Source organism: Ceratotherium simum, chromosome 21 (assembly GCF_057802395.1).
Source record: "Ceratotherium simum simum isolate JZ-2026a chromosome 21, ASM5780239v1, whole genome shotgun sequence".
Taxonomy (NCBI): domain Eukaryota; kingdom Metazoa; phylum Chordata; class Mammalia; order Perissodactyla; family Rhinocerotidae; genus Ceratotherium; species Ceratotherium simum.
In genome coordinates this window covers 10,650,790-10,673,731 of record NC_141920.1, presented here as the reverse complement: position 1 = coordinate 10,673,731, position 22,942 = coordinate 10,650,790, and the positions used below count along the sequence as shown (strand labels likewise).

General features: G+C 48.6%; 1 protein-coding gene across 2 annotated transcripts in view; it reads right to left on the bottom strand.

Moving 5' to 3' along the window:
• ATP9A (ATPase phospholipid transporting 9A) overlaps positions 1-22,032 on the bottom strand; it is a 125,617-nt gene extending 103,585 nt beyond the window's left edge. Inside the window, exon 1 of one of the 2 annotated variants that reach the window (XM_087445113.1) lies at positions 21,803-22,032. In XM_087445113.1, coding sequence (XP_087301239.1) covers positions 21,803-21,870 — 68 coding nt within the window. In that variant the 5' untranslated portion in view covers positions 21,871-22,032. Of the gene's footprint in view, positions 1-13,207; positions 13,400-21,802 lie in introns of those variants that run through there. The other variant, XM_014787332.2, reaches the window with a different exon arrangement.
• Between the last annotated feature and the right edge of the window lie 910 nt (positions 22,033-22,942).

Sequence of the window (22,942 nt, the reverse complement as noted above, 5' to 3'; positions counted from 1 at the left end):
AGCATCCTCTTCAAGACATCTCCTTCCACTTCACCCCTGAACCGATGTCAACGCCCTTTAAAGGACACACATGAGAACCTCAGTAAGTGGACCCCACAACTGAAGGAAATTTGCTTAAGCAGTTTCCCAAACTTCAGCCATTTTTATCCACACACAGGATTTCTACAATACCCAACTACCTCCACTTTCTAACTTCAGGATTTTTCCTAAATTCGCATACCTTATATCAGTGATTCTCAACCAGGGGAGGGGGTTAGCTGCTGGTACCCAACAGGCAGAGGTGGCAGGGATGCTGCTAAACAACTTACAATGCCCAGGACAGCCCACGACAAAGAATTATCTGGCCCCAGACACCAGTAGTGCCCAGGTTGAGAACTCCCATCCTAGATTTTATTTCCATAAATTTATTTTAAAAGCAACTTCATACCACTATCATAAATGGAAAACCAGCATCACTTGCCATAAATAGAAGGTAAACATCAAAATCAGCATGATGAAAAGCAAACAATGTTACTAAATTCCTATGGGATTCATGGCTCCAAGCTGGGAGCCTGCCGCCCACTGGCTGCCTCTCCTTCCTTTATTGCAGAGACTTAGCAAGTGTCTGCTGTTAAAGAGTGGGCCCCGACAGGTTCAGAAATATTGAAGGCAAAGTGAAAAAGGAAGTTAAGTGTCTTGCTACGTGTCTCCACGCAAGTTAGTTCCTGTCCGTGAATTACTCCGACTTTATCACCGCAGCACCTAGAGCCAGCCCTGCCCATATTTTGGGAACTACACTCCTGTAGTAGATGCCTTGGGCTTGGTGGCAAAGTTACAAGTAACCAAGTTCCCCCAAATCTATCCAAACTAAAGAGGTGGCAGCCAGGCTCCCTCTCCACATCTGGATTATACCTGCGACTCTCCTCCCCTAGCGCTGTCGCACACCCCGTCTGTCCAGTGGGGGGACATCAGCCCCCCGGAGGTCTGAGACGGGCAGTGGCCTGGAGCTGTGTTGTGGCAGCTGTCACCCTGGCGTCAAGGATTGCTGCTGCTGTTTCTTAACACCAAACTGAGCTGTCTGTCACTTGGCGTGACAAAGTAACTCCTAACCCACATTCTACACAGGCTGGGGAGATGGGCTACAAAACAGAATCTCTAGAAGTGAGAAATTAATGGAGAGGCTCAAGAAGAATAACAAGCAAGAGCCACAGTTTCAAAACAGCAGGACCACGTGGGCTAGAGTAAGGAACACTGGCTTTTAAGCCAGGCGGACCCGGCCCTGCTCCACACCACTGTGCCCCTTTGGGCTACTCATCTTCTGTGATCCCCATGTTTCCTCTCTAAAAAATGACAGAGAGAAGATCTGCCTTGCTGAATTACTATGAGGACTGAGGATTTTACCTATAAAGGGCAGAGCACAGGACCTAGCACATAACAGGCATCCAATTAATAGAAAATATTTCTTCTAAGTTATTTTTTCAGGTGAAAAAAGAAAACATGAAACAATTTTCTCACCTTTTGATAGCAACAGCTATTCAACTAGGTTAAGACGTAAGGCTAGAAATAACTTAGTTTACACTGCTTCCGGCTTAGACCATTTAAACAAAGGACAGCCAAAGTGGATTTTCTTATGATTTGACTCTGAAACAAAGGTGTAGACGGCCGATAGCCTGCTGACCAGATGTGCAGTGGCTTCACACAATCCGGCGGAAATGCAGGGGAAAGCAAACATTTTAGGGGGAAGCGCCAAGGGAACAGTGTTTCTGGAAAAGGTAACTACTGTAACAAGGAGCTGGCCTCCACAGAAATGACCATCTCTGCGCTGGCTGCCACTGCAATCGGCCGGCGCTCGGTAAATATTTGCTGAATTGCCTGCCTGACACACCAACCTTTCCTGAAGCCAGACTCCAGGAAGCTGCAGTCTCAGTGTGGACACTGGGAAGATCCAGGAAGAATGTAAAGAAAAGTTAAAAGCAACACGGGGAAAATAGTTTACAGCAGTCATTCTCAATTAGGGGGAGGGGAGTGAATTTGCCCCTCACCCTGGGGACACTTGGCAATGTCTGGAGAGATGTTTGGTTGTTACAACTGCAGGTGCAGGAAAGGGAGGTGCCACTGGCATCTAGTGGGTGGAGGCCAAGGATGCTGCTCAACATCCTACAATGCACAGGACAGCCCCCAGAGAGGATTATCCAGCCCCAAACGTCAGCAGCCCCGAGTCTGAGAACCCTGGTCTAGAGCAGCACTGTCTGACACATCCCTGCGATGACGGCAACGTTCTGTAACCCCACGGTCAAAAAGCAGGCACTAACCACACGTGACTGTTGAGTCCTCGAAATGTGACATTTAAATTTTATTCCAAGAACTGAATTAATTTAAATAGCCACATGTGTCTAGTGCCTACCACACTGGACAGCAGGTCTAGAAGGATGGAACCTAAATTGTTAAGATAGACGCCTGGGGGGGAGAAGGGAGGGGCGCTGGCAGGCAAAGGAAGGGGAGGTATGAAGAGAAACTTGTGCTCCTTGTTCTAAAAATATCTAAGTAGCTACATTTTTTTTTTTTTTATAACTAGGAGAATGCAGAATCTAAAGTCAGAAAGAATGCAAAGAAGGAGGCTAGTTCACTGAAGTCTGAACATATCTCTGGCCACAAGAATGCTCCTGGCTGGAGAAGAAATGGGACTAGAAAGCCAAGTCGATGTGGCTGTTGCTTTTTAAGTGGAAAGGTCAGATCCTCTGACTTAGCAAATCTACCTGGAGGGACGCATCCCACACAGATACTGGTACCACTGAGCAAGAGGAAACGTACAAGGATACTCACAGCAGCAATACAGAGAGTGCAAACCCTAGACATGACCAAATGCCCATTACAGAGGGACCCCCTGTATGATGGAACTGTAGCAACAAAAAGAATGAGGTCGACACACACACTGCAGGACAAGATCCAAGTGCTGAGGTAGGAGGAAACATAAAGCAAGAGATACACAATTTATCATTCTGTATTTTAGTAAAAATAATATATGTTAATATACACATGGGAAAAAATACTGGGAAACAAATACACGTGCACACCGCAGACTGTTAACTCGGGTTCTCTTGGGGGAAGGAGCAGCCATGGGTGGTGGGAACAGTCACCTTTCCCTATTTCTCCTGCCTTCAGCCTTTCCCTGTTGGTGTCTTGCTGCTCAGCAGAGCGTGACGCTTCTTAACAAAAGTACGACTCACACTGCGTCCCACTGCCATGATGATTCAATAATTATAGCCTCAAGTCCAAGCCTGTCACCTTTTCATCCCAGGTCCTCCATTATCAAGCCACCAACTGCAGCCAAGGCAGGCGAGCTCCAGAACTCTGTGGTCTAGGTTCTTCGCCCACTCTTGCACTTTTCTCTAACTCCCAACCCCTCTGAAGACCCATTCACACCAGACGTCCTGGGGCAAGCCCATCCCCCATCTTCTACTATCCTTCAAAACCCAACTCTGTGGTCTTCACAAAGAGAAGAGGAAGCAGCCCCCTTCAACTTTACTTGTGGGTTTCTCTCTAGACCAGGACCAGCAAACTCAAATCTACGGAAGCCCAGCCAACAACATAAAAAAATAAATGAATAAAAATAAACACAGGGTCCGGTGGGACTGGGCACGCTGAGGAGTCCAGAGCCTGTGGGAAGGATGTGGTCGCCCCCGGTTCCTGCCAGGATGCATTCCTACACAAGCCCAGCACAAGAGACTGTCAGATTCTTCAAGACAAAGGAGAAACACAGATTCTGAAGTATAACGTTCAGTTTTTAAATGCTGGCAACTAATTCAACTTTTAAATATAAGGCAAAACTAAAACCACACTGAGGTATCATTTTTTACTTCACTGGATGACCAAGATTAAAAACCTTAATAACACTTGTGTTGGTCAGGTGAGAGAGACGCACTCTCACTGTGGAGAGGGGTCTCAATCAGCAATACTTTGAGGGAGGGCAACCTGGTGATTGCTACCAAAATTGCAAATGTACATTCACCAGGATCCAATGAGTCCCCTTCAAGATAGTCCATGTTCTCACATGGACACTAAGACTTAGGTTCAAGGTCATTCACCATAACATTGCTAGTAAGGACAAACCACTAGAAATAACCCAAATGTCCATCAGTGGTAGACTGGTTAAATATAGTATATGGTACATCTATTCAATGGAATCCTATAAAGACACTAAAAAAATAAAAAGGGGATGAAGAAGCCGTTTATGTATCGATATGGAACGAGCCCAGGATGTACTGTTAAGTGGAAAAAATATGTTGTACTGTGTAAGGTGTACCAACAATTGAACAAAAAAGGAAAAAATCTGTGTGTGTCTAGATAGATAGATAGATATAAAATACATGGGCTTTATTTTGGCAAATGGTTAAAAATTTTCTAGAATAACACAGAAGAAACTGGTCAGTGGTTGCCTGGGGAGAGGGGCAGAGGGTAGCTGAATGGACGGGCGGGAGGGAGACTGAGTTTGCAATGTATACACTTCTGTACCTTTTAAAAACTGAACTATGTGACTCTGTAACTGACTCAACTTTCCAGATTAAACTTTTTTAAAAAAACAAAATGCCCCCCTGCTGCCCAAACAGCACCCCAGGCCTGGTACACAGAAGGTGCTCAGTTGCTGTGTGTGGGTTGATGGCTCTCACATGCCCCAGGCACCCAGCGCTCAGGGACCTTCTGCCTCACCTCACGCATTTACACCTTATCTAGGCCACCAGCTCACAGGTTCTAAAACAGGTCTGGTGCCACGGCACCCAGCCAGTGCTAGCAGCCCACAAGATGCCAGAGAGCTGAATGGAGTCAAATGACTCAACAGAAGGCGATTCCCACACACCACAACAATAAGCAGGAACGTTTATAAAGCACTCAGCGTGTGCCAGGCACTGTGGTGAAGCCCTCCATGTGAATTACTTCCCTTAATCCTCACAATGGTCCTACAGGTGGTCCTCTTACCCTGGCCCTCCTGCAGACGAGGAATGTGCGCCTCGGAGAGTGCCGCAGCCGGTGAGGGGCGGAGCCAGCTGCGGGTCCAGCAGGCTGACCCCAGAGCCCACGCTCTTAACCACAGTGTGCACAGACCTCACCCCACGGTGGAACCTGCGAGCCGCCTCTGAATTGTCTAGACAGCAACCTAGGGAGGAACCCAAGGACAGGGACGCAGCAGGAACACATCAAGGGTCCTCAGTGGCACTGCCCAGGCCCGCCTGGCTCCCCCCTTCCAACCCACTGCCAGCCTCAGCAACGGCTAACACTGCTGCTACCTCTCATGGGCCACACAGGTGGGCTCTAAGCACTTGACACACACGAACCCATTTAGTCCTCAAAACTACTGAGCACTCTTTTCATGCCCTTATTCAGAGAGGTGAACTCACTTATCCAAGGTCATACAGCCACCCAGTGGCAGAGCACAACATGGAATCGAGACAGTCTTGCTGGAATCCACGCTCTCAACCCCTCAGGATCCTCAGCAGCCACCCCTGGCCTTGAGGAGTCAACACCTCCCCTGGGAACCCTCGCTCCTTCCCAGACTCCAGCTCCTTCCCTGCTCCCAAGGAGACCTGGGCAGCAGTCACAGCCACAGCACTGCTGCACCTCGGGCGTGGCTTTGGCACCGAGACAGCCCCAGGAAGCCATGGGAGCTGTTTCCAAGGGTGCTCGGGGAAACGCCAAGGTTACATCTGTCCCTTGGAAGGAGTTTACTTCTGGAAACAAGCAGTGGAGGTCCTGAGGGTCTAGTACAACGATGAGTGTGCAAGGGCACTCACCAGGCAGGATGGTCACACCTCTCCTAATGTGACTGCTGCAGGGGAATGCCACCCTGGGCTTCAAACACTGCACTGCAAACCTCCGTCCCTTGCAGGGAAGCCAGGCTTTACTACACTTGGCCCTGTTGTCTAGACACAACTCTGCCATGAGAAACCGCATGTAGAAAGACTTTCTTTTATTCACTCAACAAATATTTATTGAATGCTTGCAGGCCTCCAAACATATCTTACATAACCACCCAACATGCCACTATGAGGAGTTACATTCACCCAGTATATCACAGAGCACCAACTGTGCAGCAAGCATGCCCTCAATCAACCAAAGGCCCCTCCCGTGCTCCACCCCCACCCAGTAATAAACAAGAAGCCCAATTCGTGGTAGACAGGGAAAGAAAAGCAGGCGTTTTTACTTCTTTCTCTCTCTTTTTTTAAACTGTCCCAATCTCACGGGTATGCACTGGGCAAAAGGCAAAATTAAAATGGCAGGTAGAGGGCCGGCCCCGTGGCTTAGCGGTTAAGTGTGTGTGCTCCGCTGCTGGCGGCCCGGGTTCGGATCCCGGGCGCGCACCGACACACCGCTTCTCGGGCCATGCTGAGGCCGCGTCCCACATACAGCAACTAGAAGGATGTGCAGCTATGACATACAACTATCTACTGGGGCTTTGGGGGTAAAAATAAGTAAATAAATAAAATTTAAAAAAAAAATTTAAAAAAAATGGTAGGTAGAGAAGGCCATTGCCCATATCCTGACCCTGGGGCACGTGGCAATTCACAGAGTGTAAAATGGCAGAGACCTTCCAGAAAATCGCTCGGTACTACACGGTCAAAGCCCTTGAATGACCACGTGTTCCATTTAACCCAGTGACCTGAGGATTCAAGTCTATGAAAATTCTCCAAAATGCAGGAGCAAGTTCACGCATCAAGATATCCTCTCTAAATTAAGTTCTAATCTATAATAACAAAAATAAACTGAAATTTCACTTAATAGCCATTCAATAAAAATATAGATCACAGGAAACATATCTAAATGTTAACAATACGAGGCAGTGCTTTAAATACTTGTAGCTATTCCATCTTTAACAGGAACCACTACTTTTCTAGAATAGGAATTATTACTTTCATAATGGAAACACAAAATTCTAGCATTTACAAGTCCAGCGCAGGGCCTGAGAGCTGGGGAGCGCACACAGGCGGGGGCTCTGAGTCCCTCCAGGGCCATGCCGGCCCTCTCTGGTTCAGCCCCTCGCGCAGCGGTCTGTCTCTGGCAAGCCCTGGTCCCCCAATCCACTCGTTCCATCACTTGGCACAAAACAGCCCACTGCTACTGCTACTCAGGGGGATGTCAGTGACTCTCTTGACGAAGGCTCAGCCCCAGTGAATGCAGCAGCTTGGAAACATTACAAATCCTGGTGATGCAGCAGGAAGTTGCTGGGAGCCAGTGAGGATCGAAACAGGGGCATCTCCAGCCAAGAAGCAAATATGGGGTCATTTGAGATCTGTACCCCAGGCCTCTGACAAGAGGCAGGCAGCTGCATCTGTGGCTAATTCCTTAAAGCAACAGGCTGCGTGAAAGAGGGCAAGAGGAAAGGAAGAAAAGGCCTGGATTCCCTTTTCTTTCTGGGCAGAAGGGGGTTTCCTTGTTGTTCCTCCTTCTGGCTCCAATTCTCAGCACACACCTTCACTGAGAGCCCACCGTGTGCCCCGCACACCACTTACAGTGCTGATGAACAGGAATGCAAAGTCCCTTGGCTTATTAACGATTCCAAATAAAACTAAGGACACTGGAAGCAGGCAGACCCCACGGGAAATGTGGCTCCTATTCTTCACTCACTCACTCATTCAGTCAGTCAGCAAATGTTTATTGAGCACCTACTGTGTGCCAGTCTTCATGCCAAGCACCGAGATGTGCAAACAAGACAAGTGAGGGCACTGCTTTATGGAGCCTATTATTTTTGCAGGTGGACAGGGTGGCAATAGAAAACACGCAAAAAAAATAAATAAGAATATGTCCCTGGGTGGAAGGTGGCTCCTTTAGAGTGGGTGGTCTGGGAAGGCCTCTGAAGAAGAGACAAAAGAGTAGAGACCTGTGAGAAGAAGGCAGCAGCTTAAGAGTTGTGTGGATACCACAATATAAAAAATAAATAAATAAAAATGAAAAATTAAAGGCAAAAAAAGTACAAATAAAAAAGAGCTATGTGGCCCTGCACTGGTTACTTAACCTCTCTTAGCCTCCGTTTCCTAGGTACTCATACTGTAGTACCTAGTATGGGACTATGTGTTGGTGCCACAAGACCATCCACTTAAACTACCCAGGACAGTGGTACTGGAAGCTAAGATACCAACAGCATTAACAAAAAGTTAACAAAATTCTTCCTAGAACACCCACGACGTGTCACTAAACATAAACTCCTTGCTGGCAGGGATTTCTGTCGCCTGTGTTTTCTGCCAGGGCAGAGTAAGTGCCCGGCAAATATTTCTGGAGTGAATAAATGTCAAGCCTCTGAAACGTCCAAAAACCAAGGCTAAGAGTCTGGTCTTCTGCACTGTAATAAGCATTGCCGCTTTGTGAGTGTCCCTCTGCAGACTGAGCTCATCCCATCCCAGACGGGCGACTTCTGTCTGGGGATCTGTGTCTCCCTCAATGTTCCCTTTGTGTGTCTTTGGGGTGACTCTGCTTTGGAGAGCCGGCATTCAGAATGAAAACATTATTTATTAAAGTGAAAATAAAATACAAATCAACCAGTGAAAATACAGGGCCCTGGTTAAGTAAATTAGCAATGTCTACTCAAAGAAATATTATGTTACCATTTAAAGTGTCATTTACAAAGTATGACATGATACAGAAAGAGTCTTAAGTTAAAATGCTAAGTGAAAACAAGTAGGAAATAAAAACACATGTGCTACATGGTTATAATTCATAAAACAATGTACACACAGAATCAAGACAGGAAGAAAACAGCAAATGCTAAAATGTTCCTGTTCATTGTGGTTGTCTTTGAAGGGAAAGGTAACACCAGTACTTTTCATCAGTTTTCTCCTCTCCACTTTTTCTTTTAATACATATGCACTCAGTTTACAATTAAAAGAAAATAAATTTTATACTTTTTTACCATTTCCCTTATAATGTAAACTACTCAAGAAGAGGGTGCCTGCTCAGAAAGGAAAGGCTGCTGTGATGTGAGCATTTTGCCAGGTTCAGGTTCAGGGTTATTACCATGACTTGGCTAACCTCTATGTCCAAAACTTAACCTCAGATCAAGAGAAGGAAGCCTCTCTCAGGGCCGGCCCGGTGGCATAGTGGTTAAGTTCGTGTGCTCCGCTTCGGCAGCCCGGGGTTCACCGGTGTGGACCTACGCACCGCTCATCAAGCCATGCTGTGGCGGCATTCCACATATAGAATAGAGGAAAATGGGCACAAATGTTAGCTCAGAGCCAATCTTCCTCAGCAAAAAGAGGAGGATTGGCAAAAGATGTTAGCTCAGGGCTAATCTTCCTCACCAAAAAGAAAAAAAGCAAGCCTCTCTCAAATAAATCATAAAAAAACAAATTTCTTGTGATACTACTACACTCCCACGAGGATGGCTGAAAAGAAAGGAGACAGAGAATACCAAGTGCTGGCGAGGATGTGGAGCAACCAGAACTCTCCCTGCTGGGGAAGCACAAATTAGCACTAACACGTTTGAAAATGATCCATTTCTCCTAAAGCTAAACACTAATCTATGCCTAGGGCCCAGGAAAGTCACAGAGTACATGTACTAAAAGATACATTCCAGAATGTTCACAGCAGCACTCTTCATGAGAGCCACAACCGGAAATAGCCCAAACGTCCACCAAGAGGAGAAGGCGTAGAGACAACATGAGGTATTCATACGGTGTCTACATGTGGTAATAGCGATGAACAAACTATAATACACACAACACGGTCCAACCTTATAAACAGAACATGGAACAAGAAAAATCAGGCACCAGTGAGTACATGCGGCATGACTGCATTTACGCAAAAACTGGCAAAACCAATCTCCACCGTCAGATGTCGGATATAGGCGGAGGTGGGGGAGTAAGGGAGCATGAGAAGGCTTCTGAGGTAACAGCCTGTTTCTCTATCTGCTGCTGGTTACACGAGTCTGTTCACTTTGAGAAATTCATTGAGCTGTGCATTTATGATTTGTGCACTTTTCTGTGCATGAATGTGTATGTACGTATGGGTATATATGCATAATTCTTTTAAATCAGCTTATTTAGGGAAAAAAGTCCCTGCCAGGTGGGACAAGTGATCTGTTTACTACTTGGCCCTTTGATTTATCTGGACACAACCTGTCATTTCTTGTATGACAGCCTCTAATTGCCATTAACCTAGGGAGAAGAAAGAAGAAAGAGGATGGGAGCAGGGGAGTTCTCCAGTTTTAAATTTTATTTGGACTTTTATGCGGACTGATTGTATAAAAGCTAAAAAGTATTCAGATTCAAATGATTTTCATTTACAGGGTGAGTAGGGGCATTTTAGAATGAGATGTTCTACACTTTTCCCCCATTAGCATGAACATCTCTCATACAGAGAGGATGAAGAAAGAAAATGAGAATCAATATGTAAAGTAACGCTGAAAACAGATACTATGTTTCTGAAAAAGTTCTAGTTATTGGGATAATTTGAAGTTTCTAGAATTTTCTTCTCTGTCACATCATTTCTAACAGCCTTCACCAGGAACAATGGGAGGACACACATACTTACCTGCAAATCACTGAAGCCTCACAAACCCCCACTTCCTTTCCCCTCAGCAAAAATCATCTGCTCCAAATAGACATTACAGAAAAACTCCAATAAGAGAGGGCATCAAGACAGGTTGCAAAACACAATTTGCTGCATAAGTTCAAATTAAAATGAGTCTTTTAAAAAACTGAAATGAGTCTTTGTCATTCTAAACCAAAGCCTTCCTCAGTATGTCATCTGTAAAGTAGGGTTGCCAGGAGGATTAAATGGGATGATTCACATAAAAGTCTTAGAATCGCGCTCAGCACCTAATAAGTACAGAATCGGGGTATTATAATAGCAACTATTATAATCCTCATCAAATTAATCTAGCACAATCCAAGTGACAAGAATTAACAACCAACCAACCAACCATTCAAAGCACAGCCTGGAAATGTGACTATTGTAAACTCTAAGCAAAAGGAAACATCTGGAGACAATGCCCCCGCCCCACAGAGTACACAGTCCATGTTCTAGGTTACTCCTGGGGGCGGGGGGGAGAGGGGGGAGAAAGACAGTTCCGCTCCCGTCCACATCACTTTGCAATACACTTATTGAGAGCTCTGGAGACTGGACTGTCTAAAGAAAACTGCTAAAGAACTCACCTGTTTAAAATAAAGGTTTATGAATAACACCGAGATACCACACTTGCCAAAATAGCCATAAATGAGATGCTTCCTGTATGAGTTTGCTAGGGCTGCCATAATAAAATACCACGGACTGGGCGGCTTAAAAACACAGAAGTTTATTTTCTCACAGTCTGGGGGCTAGGAGTCCGAGATCAAGGTGCAGGCAGGTTTGGCTTCTCCTGAGGCCCCTCTCCCTGGCCTGCAGGTGGCCATCGCCTTCTGACTATGTCCTCATATGGTCTCTCTCTCACCCCAGGGAGCTCTGCGTGTCCCAATCTCCTCTTCTCATAAGGACACCAGTCACATTGGATGAGGCCCACCCGAAGGGCCTCATTTTAACTTAATCACCTCTTTAAAGGCCCTGTCTCCCAATACAGTCACATTCTGAGGTGCTACGCGTTAGGACCTCAACAGATGCATGTGAGGAGGGATGAAGTCAACCCGTAACACCTCCCAAATGCTCCCTTCCAACAGCTCAAGGCTTCCTTGGTTACTAAATCACAAAGCTGAACTCATAGTTAAGAACAAACATGAATTTCTCACCTAACAGGTTTTTCTTCTTTTTTTTTTAAAGATACAGTCACCCTTAAAAGGATAACAAGGGACCTGGCCACTCTCAGCGCATGTTCATTCCATTCGTCCAGTGGTTCCCAACAGGTGCGATTTTGCCCACTCCTCCCTCTCCCCAGGGGACACCTGGCAATGTCTAGAGACACTTTTGGTTGTCAAAATTGGGGGGAGGGTGCTACTGGCATCTAGTGGGTGGGGGCCAGGAATGCTGCTAAACAGCCCACAGCGCACAGGACAGTCCTCACCACAGAGAATTATCAAACCCAAACTATCAACAGTGCCAAGGCTAAGAATCCCTGAGGTCTAACCTGGCCAGGCCTGACTTCGCCTCGTGTCACAGCAGACGGCCCAGCGGAGGGTGGGGGATCCTGCCAGGCCCTGTGCTATGGGGAGGGCACTGCTCACACTTCATGCTGCTTCCTCCTCACAGAGGGCAGCCAACGGGCTCTTCTCTGGCACCGGGCAAATGCCACAGATCCAGCTGGGGAGAGGCGAGAGCATCCACCCGCCTTTCCACATCCCACAGGAAGCCTTCCTTTCCACTGTCCTCTCCCACGACCCCTCAAACTGTTTAGACAATGATAAAAGCAACCTTAAAATCCCCATTCAACGTGCTAAACCATTGTTTAAAAATGTTTTTCATGGATAACTTGGCAAAAGAAAAAAAATTTTTAATCTATTAGCACAACCAGATCATCCCATTTCTTTTCCCTGGTAGCAATAATATATTCTTAGGCTGCCAGCATGTTTTAGCATAGGCCACGGCTTCCTAATGTCTGGCCTGACTCGGGGCATAGCTACAAACCTCACCAACTATTACTGTTGACTTCATGCTTTTCTTTAAGTCGATTCTGTTTTTCACTTAAATGTATTCTAAAAGGACACTTCCCGTCACTACTACAAAGAGAACAAATATTACTTGGCATAAACAGAAGGAACCATAAAAATAATTGCTGACCTTTCAACGTCTGGCCCTGAGCCACCTAAAGTGATCTCTGGTGATACTTCCCAGAGGCCAACCTCTGAATACCTATCTCCACCTTTAAAGCCACACAAATGAAAGAAAACGCTGCTTAAGAAATCGGCACCATTCTAACTCTTTAGGTAGAAGTCATCAGTAGAAACGTTACAACTAGTCTTTTTCTTTCTAAACCAAAGTCCCCTCGCTGTCATGAGGGGAGCTGGAGGCGCTTCATGTCCGTTCCAGGTGGCCATAAAACACAGCCGGCCCTAATTAATCACATTCATCATTTGCACCTGGGTAAAGATATTAACAGAATGGTCTGTTCTGAGAAGTAATAGTCAAAAGTCCAAAGATGGACTGTTCAGTGCCTTGCTTCCTCCTCCCAACCTGTGGCACGTGTGGCTGGTCGAGGACAGACGGCCACCCTCTTTCCTTGGGCGCCGGCAGGCAGGGCCTCCCCTCCCCGGCCTTCCCCAGGAAGCCCCAGCAAGCATGGCTCCTGTACCCACACTCCACCCTTCCGAGGCCCTACCTGGGTCTGTAAGTCCACATCCCCTCGCGTCACTGCCTGTCACTGGCATGGGCAGGGAGGGCCTGGTCTGGTTTCGGTCTGCGCGGCGCAGGGCTCAGAGCGGGGACTCGGTAACAGGAAACGTACGGCACAAGTGCAGCTGGGCTGGCTCGCAGAGGAAACAGAGAGCACTTCCGGATGGGCCGCTGCCAAGGTTTGTTCTGACTGTTCTCATCCAAGGGAGCAAAGAGCTGTGCACATGCCTCTCCGTCCACCACGGAGAGGGGAAGGGCCGGGGGCTCTGGATTTCCCCCAACTACCCACCCCCACACATAACCCTGTACACCGCATACCCAATACCACCTCCATCGTGTTGATGGAAAGACACTGAAAACACACACACACACACACGTCTACGTACAGCCGAACCTCATTATTCGTGGTTTCAGTATCTCAAATTCACCTTCTGCCTAAAATCTGTAACCTCAAAATCACCACTCTCAGCACTCTCATGCTCGTTCCCAGACACGCTCAGAGTGGCACAAAATCCGAGACTCCCACACCCCCCGCTGAGGCTGAGCGAGGGGACGCCCTGTCCCCTTGTTTCAGCCTCACCCTGGTCACAAGTGTCCTTTTCAGGGGCTACCCGGTGCCATGTTTTTCTCATTTTTGTGTTTTGTTAGCAATTTCACTGTTTAAAGTGGCCCCCAGCACAGTGCTCCAGTGCTGTCTAGTGTCCCCAAGAGCAGGAAGGCTGTGATGTTATAGAGAAAATACGTGCGTTAGATAAGCTGCTTTCAGGCACGAGCTGTAGTGCTGTTGACCATGAGTTCAGTGTTAATGAATCAACAATATACACATTAAATAAGGTGTCTTTAAGCAGAAATATCCCTAAAACAAGTTCTGTACTGATCAGTTGGCAAAAATGCTGTGACTCGCAGAATCACGGGAACCTAACCCTGCATGTCCCCCAGGAGCAATGGTTCCGTATTTGCTAATTCAGCGCTGGTGGCGACTTTATAGAACATTACTGTGAATACAAAGAATCGACTATGCTATCCACTAATACTATCTCCACCATGTCCGAAGAGAAAGGGCATTTTAACCCCACAAATTAGAGGGGACAGCTTCAATAAAAAGTTTTCAGACCTTTCAATTGAATAAACATATCTGTACGAACTCCCTGCACTGGCATTGTTTTTCCTAGTTCACATAAACGGTGAAATCCACATCACTGACCGACCCGGTCCTGGCCTGGCGGACCCCTGCAAAGGAGCACACCGCCTGCTGCAGCCCTGTCTCCACAGACAGGGGTAATTTGAAGGCTGAGATAGCTTCTAGCCGAGTCAAGTCCTCTGTGGCCATTTTCCAGCCAGTTCTTACTCAACCACACCCTCTACAAAGATCTAGAAAGAAGAGGAGACGTTACCCAGTGCAAGAGCCCACGTGAGACTCGGTCCTACGCTCTGACTGTAAGAACAATTTCTGACATTCTCCAAGTGCTCATATGCTACTCAGCTTGCGTTGTGCCTGACCACACAGGCACTCTTCCTAGGTCCCCATTTTACAGAAGAGGAAACCGAGGCACAGAAGGGAAAAGATAGTGGCCAGAGTTACACAAGTAGTAAAACTGGTACATTAACCCAAGTCTGTGTGATTTTGGAATCCAAACTCTTAACCACAGAGCAATAAAGCCAGATCCCCGTCCTGGGTATTGAAGAATATCGTACACTGCAATTTTATCTTTATTCTCACAGCAATTTTCAAAATGCAGTGTTCCTTAAACAACTGCCCCTCCAAATTCTCTATCCTGCAGTCACTTGGCAAAAAAATAACTCATTGTCACTCGAGGGAAAAACAAACACATGGAGAAAAACCGTGCTGAGGGGACCGCACTGCTCAAATGCCTCCCAGCTGCCAGCCCCGCTGCTCTGAGATGCCCTCCCTGGTTCTGATCTGCAGCCAGACTCACCCGAGTTCTAATTCACTTCTGCCACCCATTCTCGGCCTCTGTTAATTAACGTTTCTGAGGCTTAGCTTCCTTATCAGTAAGACAAGGATAAAAAGCACCAACGTTAAGGGCCATGGTGCAGCATGAGTGAGAAAACACTAGTTCAGAGCCCAAACACTGCAGATCCTAAATAAATATTAGTCCTGCTCCTCAGCGGTCAGGGCACGAGTCAAACATGTCGATTTCAATTCTGCACCCTCAAGCGAAATGCAAGCATGAGCCTTGAGATGCCTCTGCTGCACCCACCAGGCAGGTGGCTCCCTGTCCGGACCCCGGCAGCCCCCCTGGGATGTGAAGCCTAGTTCCACAATCTGTTCCCCAGGTCTGCAGGATCCACCCATCTGCATCAGCTTCCCCTTGCTGCTGTAACAAATTACCGCAAATTTATTATCTTACAGTTCTGGAGGTCAGGAGGCCAAAGCGGGTCTCGTGGGGCTAAAGGTAAGGTGTCAGCAGGGCCAGACTCCTCCTGGAGGCTCCAGGGGAGAATCTGTTTCCTTGCGTTTGCCAGTTTCTAGATGTTGCCTGCATTCCTCTACCCGAGGCCCCTTCTCCATCATCAAGCCCGCAGCGCAGCATCTCCCAATCTCTCTCGAGCACCGAGACTCACGCTCCTGCCTCTCTCTTTCAAGGATGCTTGTGATTACACTGGGTCCACCTGAATAATCCAGTATGGTCTCCCCACCTCAAAATCATTAACTTAATCACATCTGCAAAGTCCTTACTTTTGCCAAGTAAGGTACCATATTCACAGGTCCGGGAATTAGAGTGTGGACATCTTTGGGGGGCCGTTATTCTGCCCACCACACCATACATGCTGTAACCTCTGGAACAATCCAGATTTCATATTATTTGATTCTTTTCCATTAGATGTTTCACTTCTTGCATCTTTACAAGTATATCTTATAAGATTGTTCACATAAATAATCCATCAAAAAAAGTCTTCACTAGAATATGGGTCTTGTATTCAAAGATGAAAATTAAGTCATCTCAGAAGCTCAAATAGCACCTGAGCTGATGCCCTTCAATGGAAGGAAAGAGGCAAAGGCAGACAGACAGGACCCTGGATGTCTTCTCTTTGCCTGTGGTTCCCTTCTCCTGACACACCCCAAATTCCTTAGGCACCCCCACTCTCAAATCATGTGGTTAAGACATGCAGACTTAATTCCATCAACCAGTGAACATCTCTGAGCCAGGGAGACACATGAGCAGAAAACTGGTAAGCAGTAGTTTGAGAATGTCCAACAGACCTCTACCTGGACCACCCAGAAAAGGTTATCGTCTCTCCATTCCCAGGAGCCGAGGCTTCACTCTCCTTCTTTTATAAATTGGAGGTTGGCTTCAGGCATTCTTTCTGTCAACAAGGATTTACTGGGCACCTACTCTGTGCCAGGCTCTGTGTGATGGTGACTAAGTTGTCACCAAGAGGGGCACCATGGTGTTCCCAGCTAAATGATCACACAGGCACATCAAAATGCAACTGTGCTAGAAAGAAGAGGAGCAGGTGCTCTGAGAGGCTCCAAGAGTGGATCTGATCTCTAGCGGGGAAGGATCAGGGAAGGATCCCCTGAGGACATGAGACCCCAGTAAGGCTTAATGAAGAATGAGCTTTGACTAAACGAAGAGGGAAGAGAAGGACATTCCAGGCAGAGAACAGAATGTGCAAAGGTCCTGCACATCAAGAGGGAGCCCAGGAGGAAACAATGAGCGCAGGCCGTGTGGCTGGACAAGGAAGGGGCCAGAGGATGTTAAGACAAGAACGGAAGGAGGCAGGAGCCACAGCAGTGCTGTCCAACAGAAGGCACTGGCGGCCGGCCCTGTGGCTTGGTGGTTAAGTGGGCGTGCTGCGATGCTGGTGGCCCGGGTTCGGATCCCGGGTGCGCATCGAGGCACCACTTCTCTGTTCATCCTGAGGCCGAGTCCCGCATACAGCAACTAGAAGGATGTGCAGCTACGACATACAACTATCCACTGGGGCTTTGGGGGGAAAAAATAAAATAAATAAAATCTTTAAAAAAAAAAAAAAAAGAAGGCGGCACTGGCCACATGCATCAGGCACTAAAATGTGGCTAATGCTACCAAGGAACTGAATTTTTAATTTTATTTAATTATTTTAAATCTGAATTTAAATAGCCATGTGAGGCAAGTAACTACCATGTGGGACAGCACAGGGACAGAGCATCGCAGGGCCTCAGAGACGGCTCACTGGAGGTCTTGGAGCAGAATATGTCAATGATCAGCATATTTGGTCATGTCTGCTCTGGCTGCAAGGTGGAGACCTCACTGGCCGGTCAACACCACGGATGCAGGGAGACAAGTGATGATGATGACCACAACAATGACTGGGGTGGAGGCAATGCTAAAGGAGATGTGGACAGATTCCAGAGTGACTAAGAGGGGAAAAGCATGAGGTCTTCATAAAAGATTAGCAAGGGAAGATGAGGGTGAAGGCGGCATCCAGGATGATGCCTGGGTTTCAAGATTCTGCCATGAACAGACGACGCACACCTTCTCTGAGCTTGGGAACACTGGAGGATGACCAGACTTGTGGTGGGAGCGAGACCACGAGTCTGATTTTGGCCAGGCTGAGAGGAGGAGTCAGGAGGAAGACAGGAGAACTTGGTTTCCTGAGTAAGGTGCTCATTAAGCCACGGGTATGGATGAGCTCGACTCTTACTTCCGAGAGGAAGGAGGTCCAGGACCAAATCTTGAGCTGCAACATCTGATGGTCAGAGAGACGAAGATGAGGCAGGAGAGCCCACAGGGCTGTCACAGAAAATACAGCAAAGTCTGACCAACTGTGTCTCAGAAACTCATGGTAGACAAGAGAAATGAAAACACACGTCCACAAAAAGACTGGAACGTTCTTAGCAATGTTATTTATAATAGCCAAAAACAACTGTCAATAATCCAAATGTCCATTTTGGTGAAAAGATAAAATGTGGTATATCCACATAATGGAATTCTATTTAGCAACAAAAAGGAACTTCAAAACCAACATGCTGGGCCGGCTCCGTGGCTTAGCGGTTAAGTGCGCGCGCTCTGATGCTGGCGGCCCGGGTTCGGATCCCGGGCGCGCCCCAAGGCACCACTTCTCCGTCCAACCCGAGGCCGAGTCCCACGTACAGCAACTAGAAGGATGCGAACCTATGACGTACAACTATCTACTGGGGCTTTGGGGGGAAAAAACTGAATAAATAAAATCTTTAAAAAAAAAAAAAAAACCAACACACTAAGTGAAAAAAGGCAGACACCAAGACAACATGTTGTATGATTCCATTTATATCACATTTCCAGAAAGGGTAAACCTTTCTGGTGGTTTAAAAAGCAGTGGTCGCCTGGGATTAACTGCAAATGGGCATGAGGGAACTTTTTGGGGTGATGGAAATGTTTAAAAACTGGATTGTGGTGACGGTTGCACAAACTCTACAAATTTACGTTTTAAAAAATCAATGAATTGTACATTTACAATGGATATATTTTATGTTACGTAAATTGTACTTCAATAAAGTTGTTTATAAAAAAAACTTGAGGTAGAATATGCACCTAAACATTCACTTCTTTATCAACCCAATTCATACCCAAAACTTCCTTTCCAAATACATCAGAAATCAAAGCATCCTTGTCCACTTTGGCCACAAAACCCAGAATTTTTATTAAAACAAGGCAAAGTCTCAATCCAGCCAGAGCCGGAGCTCCTTGCCCTTCTGTACTGTCACACCAGGGCCTCTACCTACCTGGATGGACTAGTTTATGGATTTAATCACTTTGTTGGATGTGAAAAGGAGAGAGAAATGAAGTCCATAATATTTTTAAACTTCCCACCATCAAAGGGCCCCTCCTCTCAAAGGAACATTCTGGAGACCCCCCAACAGGAAACTTTATGCAAAGATCTAATTGTTACTATTAGGTCCAGTAAATACCTAAGGTGTATTGAGCACTTAGTGTTCTAAATTTCACATGGATTAAGTCTCAAAACAACCCTATGAGGTATATACATTGTTATTCCCACTTTACAGATGAAAAAACTCAGACCCAGAGAGGTAAAGTTATTTTCCCAAGGTCACACAGCTAGTAGGTGGTAGGGCCTGAGCTTGAACCCAGCTCCTCAACTCGGGAACCCACACTCCTAATAACCAATCTTTGGTGTTTCACCAAGAAGGGAACTCCATTCATCTAGAAGCAAAGCACATGACGTCAGAAAACGGTTCCCAGCAATATGGGGCAAATGTCTTGTTTCCTAACTAAACCACTGCAACAGTTTTCTCAACACAGGATGTAGTAACTTTCTCAAGAGAGAAGAGAGCTTTGGGGCCAACGGGATTCCTCCAGCAAATAAGTTGCACATCTTGGCAACATATGCTAAGTGACCCCAGCATTAATTACACTCCCAAAATTCACACAGTTGTTATGAAGATTAAAACAGGGCCATTTATATCATGCACCCAGCAGAGAGCTGGACCCATCACATATTAGTTTCTTCTTCCTTTCATTCACCCCATCCCCGTTATATTTCAGGAAGCCTCTCCAACTCTCTGTGCTTCCAAAACAGTGTTTCCATACACAAGATTCCCACCTTGACGTGGCTACTCCTAAAAATGCAGATTAAATACAAGAACATAGATGCAAACCCCTTGAACTCCAGATACATGATTTGAACCTGAATCCGTGTCACTGTTTAGGAAATACATTAGTTCCAAAGTGGCAAATTCTAAAGGGGCTGTGATCTCCATTCCAATACCAAACAGAAATCTTTTTCTTTTTTAATTGTCTGCACCACTCCTTCTGGAACCCCCATATTAACGGTACATATTTCTATCATGGTAACTATCACTTTTTAAATAATTATTCACAATTTTCTCTCATGTACTGAATCAGAGGTTCTCAACTATGACTGCACATTAAAATCATCTGGGGAGCTTTGAAAAAATAAAATAGATAGCCAGGTCCCACTGCAGATTCTTCTTTCAAAGGTCTACAATGAGGCAAGGACGATAGGAGTTTAAGCTCCCCAGGTGAGTCCAATGCACAGCCAGGCTCAGGAGGCCCACACCTGCAGGGCAGGGCTTGTGTGATTCACCTTAGCATTCTCATCACCTGGCACAGGCCCTGCATGTAGAAGGGATCTCATAATTGTTTATGGCACTAATTAGCAACTAGAGTACTTTGGAGTCCACTGACAATATTAATTAAAATATTTACTGAGGGTGTATATTACATGCAAGCACTATTCCAGGCACAGGGCTCATAACTTGTCATCATTCTTTACCCTCGAGCAATCAGGATGAAAAACACAAGAGAAGACTCAAGGAAGGGGCGGAGGACTATCCCTCTTTAGGGCAGAGATCCCGAGTTCAACCTCCATTTTGCAGTATCTTGCCAGCAGTCCTCAACCTCGCTGAGCTGGTTTCCTCCTCTGTATTATTACATCAGTGGGGCCTCCCCACCGGAAGATTCAAGGAAGACGGGGACAAAGACCCGACAAAATGGCAGCTGGCATCCTCCCGTATTTTTTCATTCCACGGACACCTGATGAAGCCACCCTAGGGGTTCACCCTCCCCACCCGCTGCACCAAGCAGGTGACGCCGCAATAAGCGGCGGCCACAGGGAAGTGCCCAGAGAGGAAAGGCCGCAGCCCCGCCCAGCTGCCGTTCTGGGCCTCAGGGGGACATCAGCCTCACCTGGGCAACCTAGGAAAACGCACATCTCCAGGTCCCACCCCCGAGAACTATGATTGGCGGGTCTGGGCGGGGCCAGGGAATCTGCACTTGAACCAGCTCCCCTCGACCCTCACCGCCCAGGTAAGTCTGCTGCGGGCGATGCCACGGCCCCTCAAAACCTCAACAGGTCACTGTCATCCTCCGAATAGGAAGAGGGCAGGGTGCAAAACAGCAACCTGTCTTCTCTCTGCAAGTGAGGGGAAAACCCACGCCCTAGCTGCCCTGGGGTCTGCCGCTGCGGAAAGGGCACAGCAGGTGGCAACCCGTGCCCCTGCCGGGGGGGCTCCTACCCTCAGATTGTAGGGGGCGGGCGGGGTTATCAATCGACCATTCCCACCCTCCTGCGGCTGCTGGTTCGGGTCCACCCAGGGCCTGGAGGGGAAGGCGGCCGTCCTGGGGCCGGGACCCGGGGGCGCTGATGGGGACCCGCGGCGGGTCTGCGGAGGAGGCCGTGCCTCCCTCCACCAAAAAGCTGAGCGTACCCGGCCTCCCGAGGGCTGTTCCGCGCGCAGAGCACGGTTTGATTTTGACCAAATCGTAATCACAACGACAAGGAGTAATCAGAAAACAATAAAACGGTTAAAAGGCATGGCCGATTCTAATTCCGCGCGCGTGGAAACAGCGCTGGGGCGGGCCCGGCTTCTCGGGGTTTCTAAAGGAGGGCGGGCAGGGGCGCGAGGCCGCCGGCGCTTGGCCCAAAAGGGACGAGATGGCGCTGGAAGCCCGGGCCCGGAGCTGGGATGCACCCCTCCCCAGCCGCCTCCCGGCCCGGCCGCGGGCTCATGGCGCCGGGCGCGGCGCGCGGCCAACCTGTCAGGCCCGGCCAGGCCGGCCCCACGCCAGGCTCCGGCCGCGCGCGGACAAAGGGCCCCGGCCCCGCTCACCCGGCGCGGGGCCTGCTGTCCATCCGCTTCTTCTGGCGCACCGGCTGCAGCGGGATGTTGTCCGTCATGTCGCCCGCGCCGCCCGCCTTGGCCGCCGCGCCCCCCGCGCCGCCTGGGCCGCCGCCCGGTCCGGCCTCCGCGCCGCCGCCCGCCGGCGCCGCGCCGCCCGGGGAGGAGGCGGCGGCAGCGGGCGGGCCGGGCCCGCAGCGAGGGCGAGCTCGCGAGCGCCGGGCCACGCGCGGAGCCGCCCGCGCGGCCCGACCGACGGACACGGGCGCACCATGGGCCCGAGCTGCGCGCCGCGCCTGCCACGGGGGCGGCCGGCAGAGTCCGCGCGCCGCCGCCGCAGTGTCCCCGCCCCGGCCCGCGCCGCTCCGCCCCCACGCGCGCCCACCCGGCCGCGCGCCCCCCGCCCACGGCCCCCCCCGCGCGCGCGCGCCCGGCCCCCGCCCCCCCACCCGACATTCGCCAGCGTCCACGCACAGCCTGCCGGGCTCACCCACCACGTTACAGCCATCCTGTCGTGCTCACTCTTGCACCGACATGCACATTCACACGCAAGCCCTACACACACACTCATTCTCACCCGCTCACTCCCCAACAACTTGCATTCACAATCACACACACATCTGCGCGCACACGCCCTGGGGTGCTTACTCCCACCATCTAACATTCACAATCACAAACACACTTGCATATACGCACCCTGCCATGCTTACTCCCCACCACCATCGGACATTCACAATCACACACCTACACCACTAGTCACCCTCATCCACCCACCCTGGATCTCAGGCCTCACACACGTGTGCCCCCAGGAGTCACAATCACACAGGGACACACACCCTACCTCACTCCTCTTTCCGGGCTCCCTCACCCACCATCCTTCATCACGCACCCTCACTCTCCCACCTGGATCTCTGGGTGTCACAATCACGCACACACGCACACACCTGCTCACCCTCATTCTCACACTCCCTCACCTACCCCGGGGCTTACACATGTACCTTCTCAGTCACTCTGACACATTCAGCCACACTGATTCACAATCACACACACACCGACTCCTTCACCCACACATCCACACTCACCTGCTCACACACTCTCCCTCAGTGTCTAGGATCCACTAACTTTCCAAGG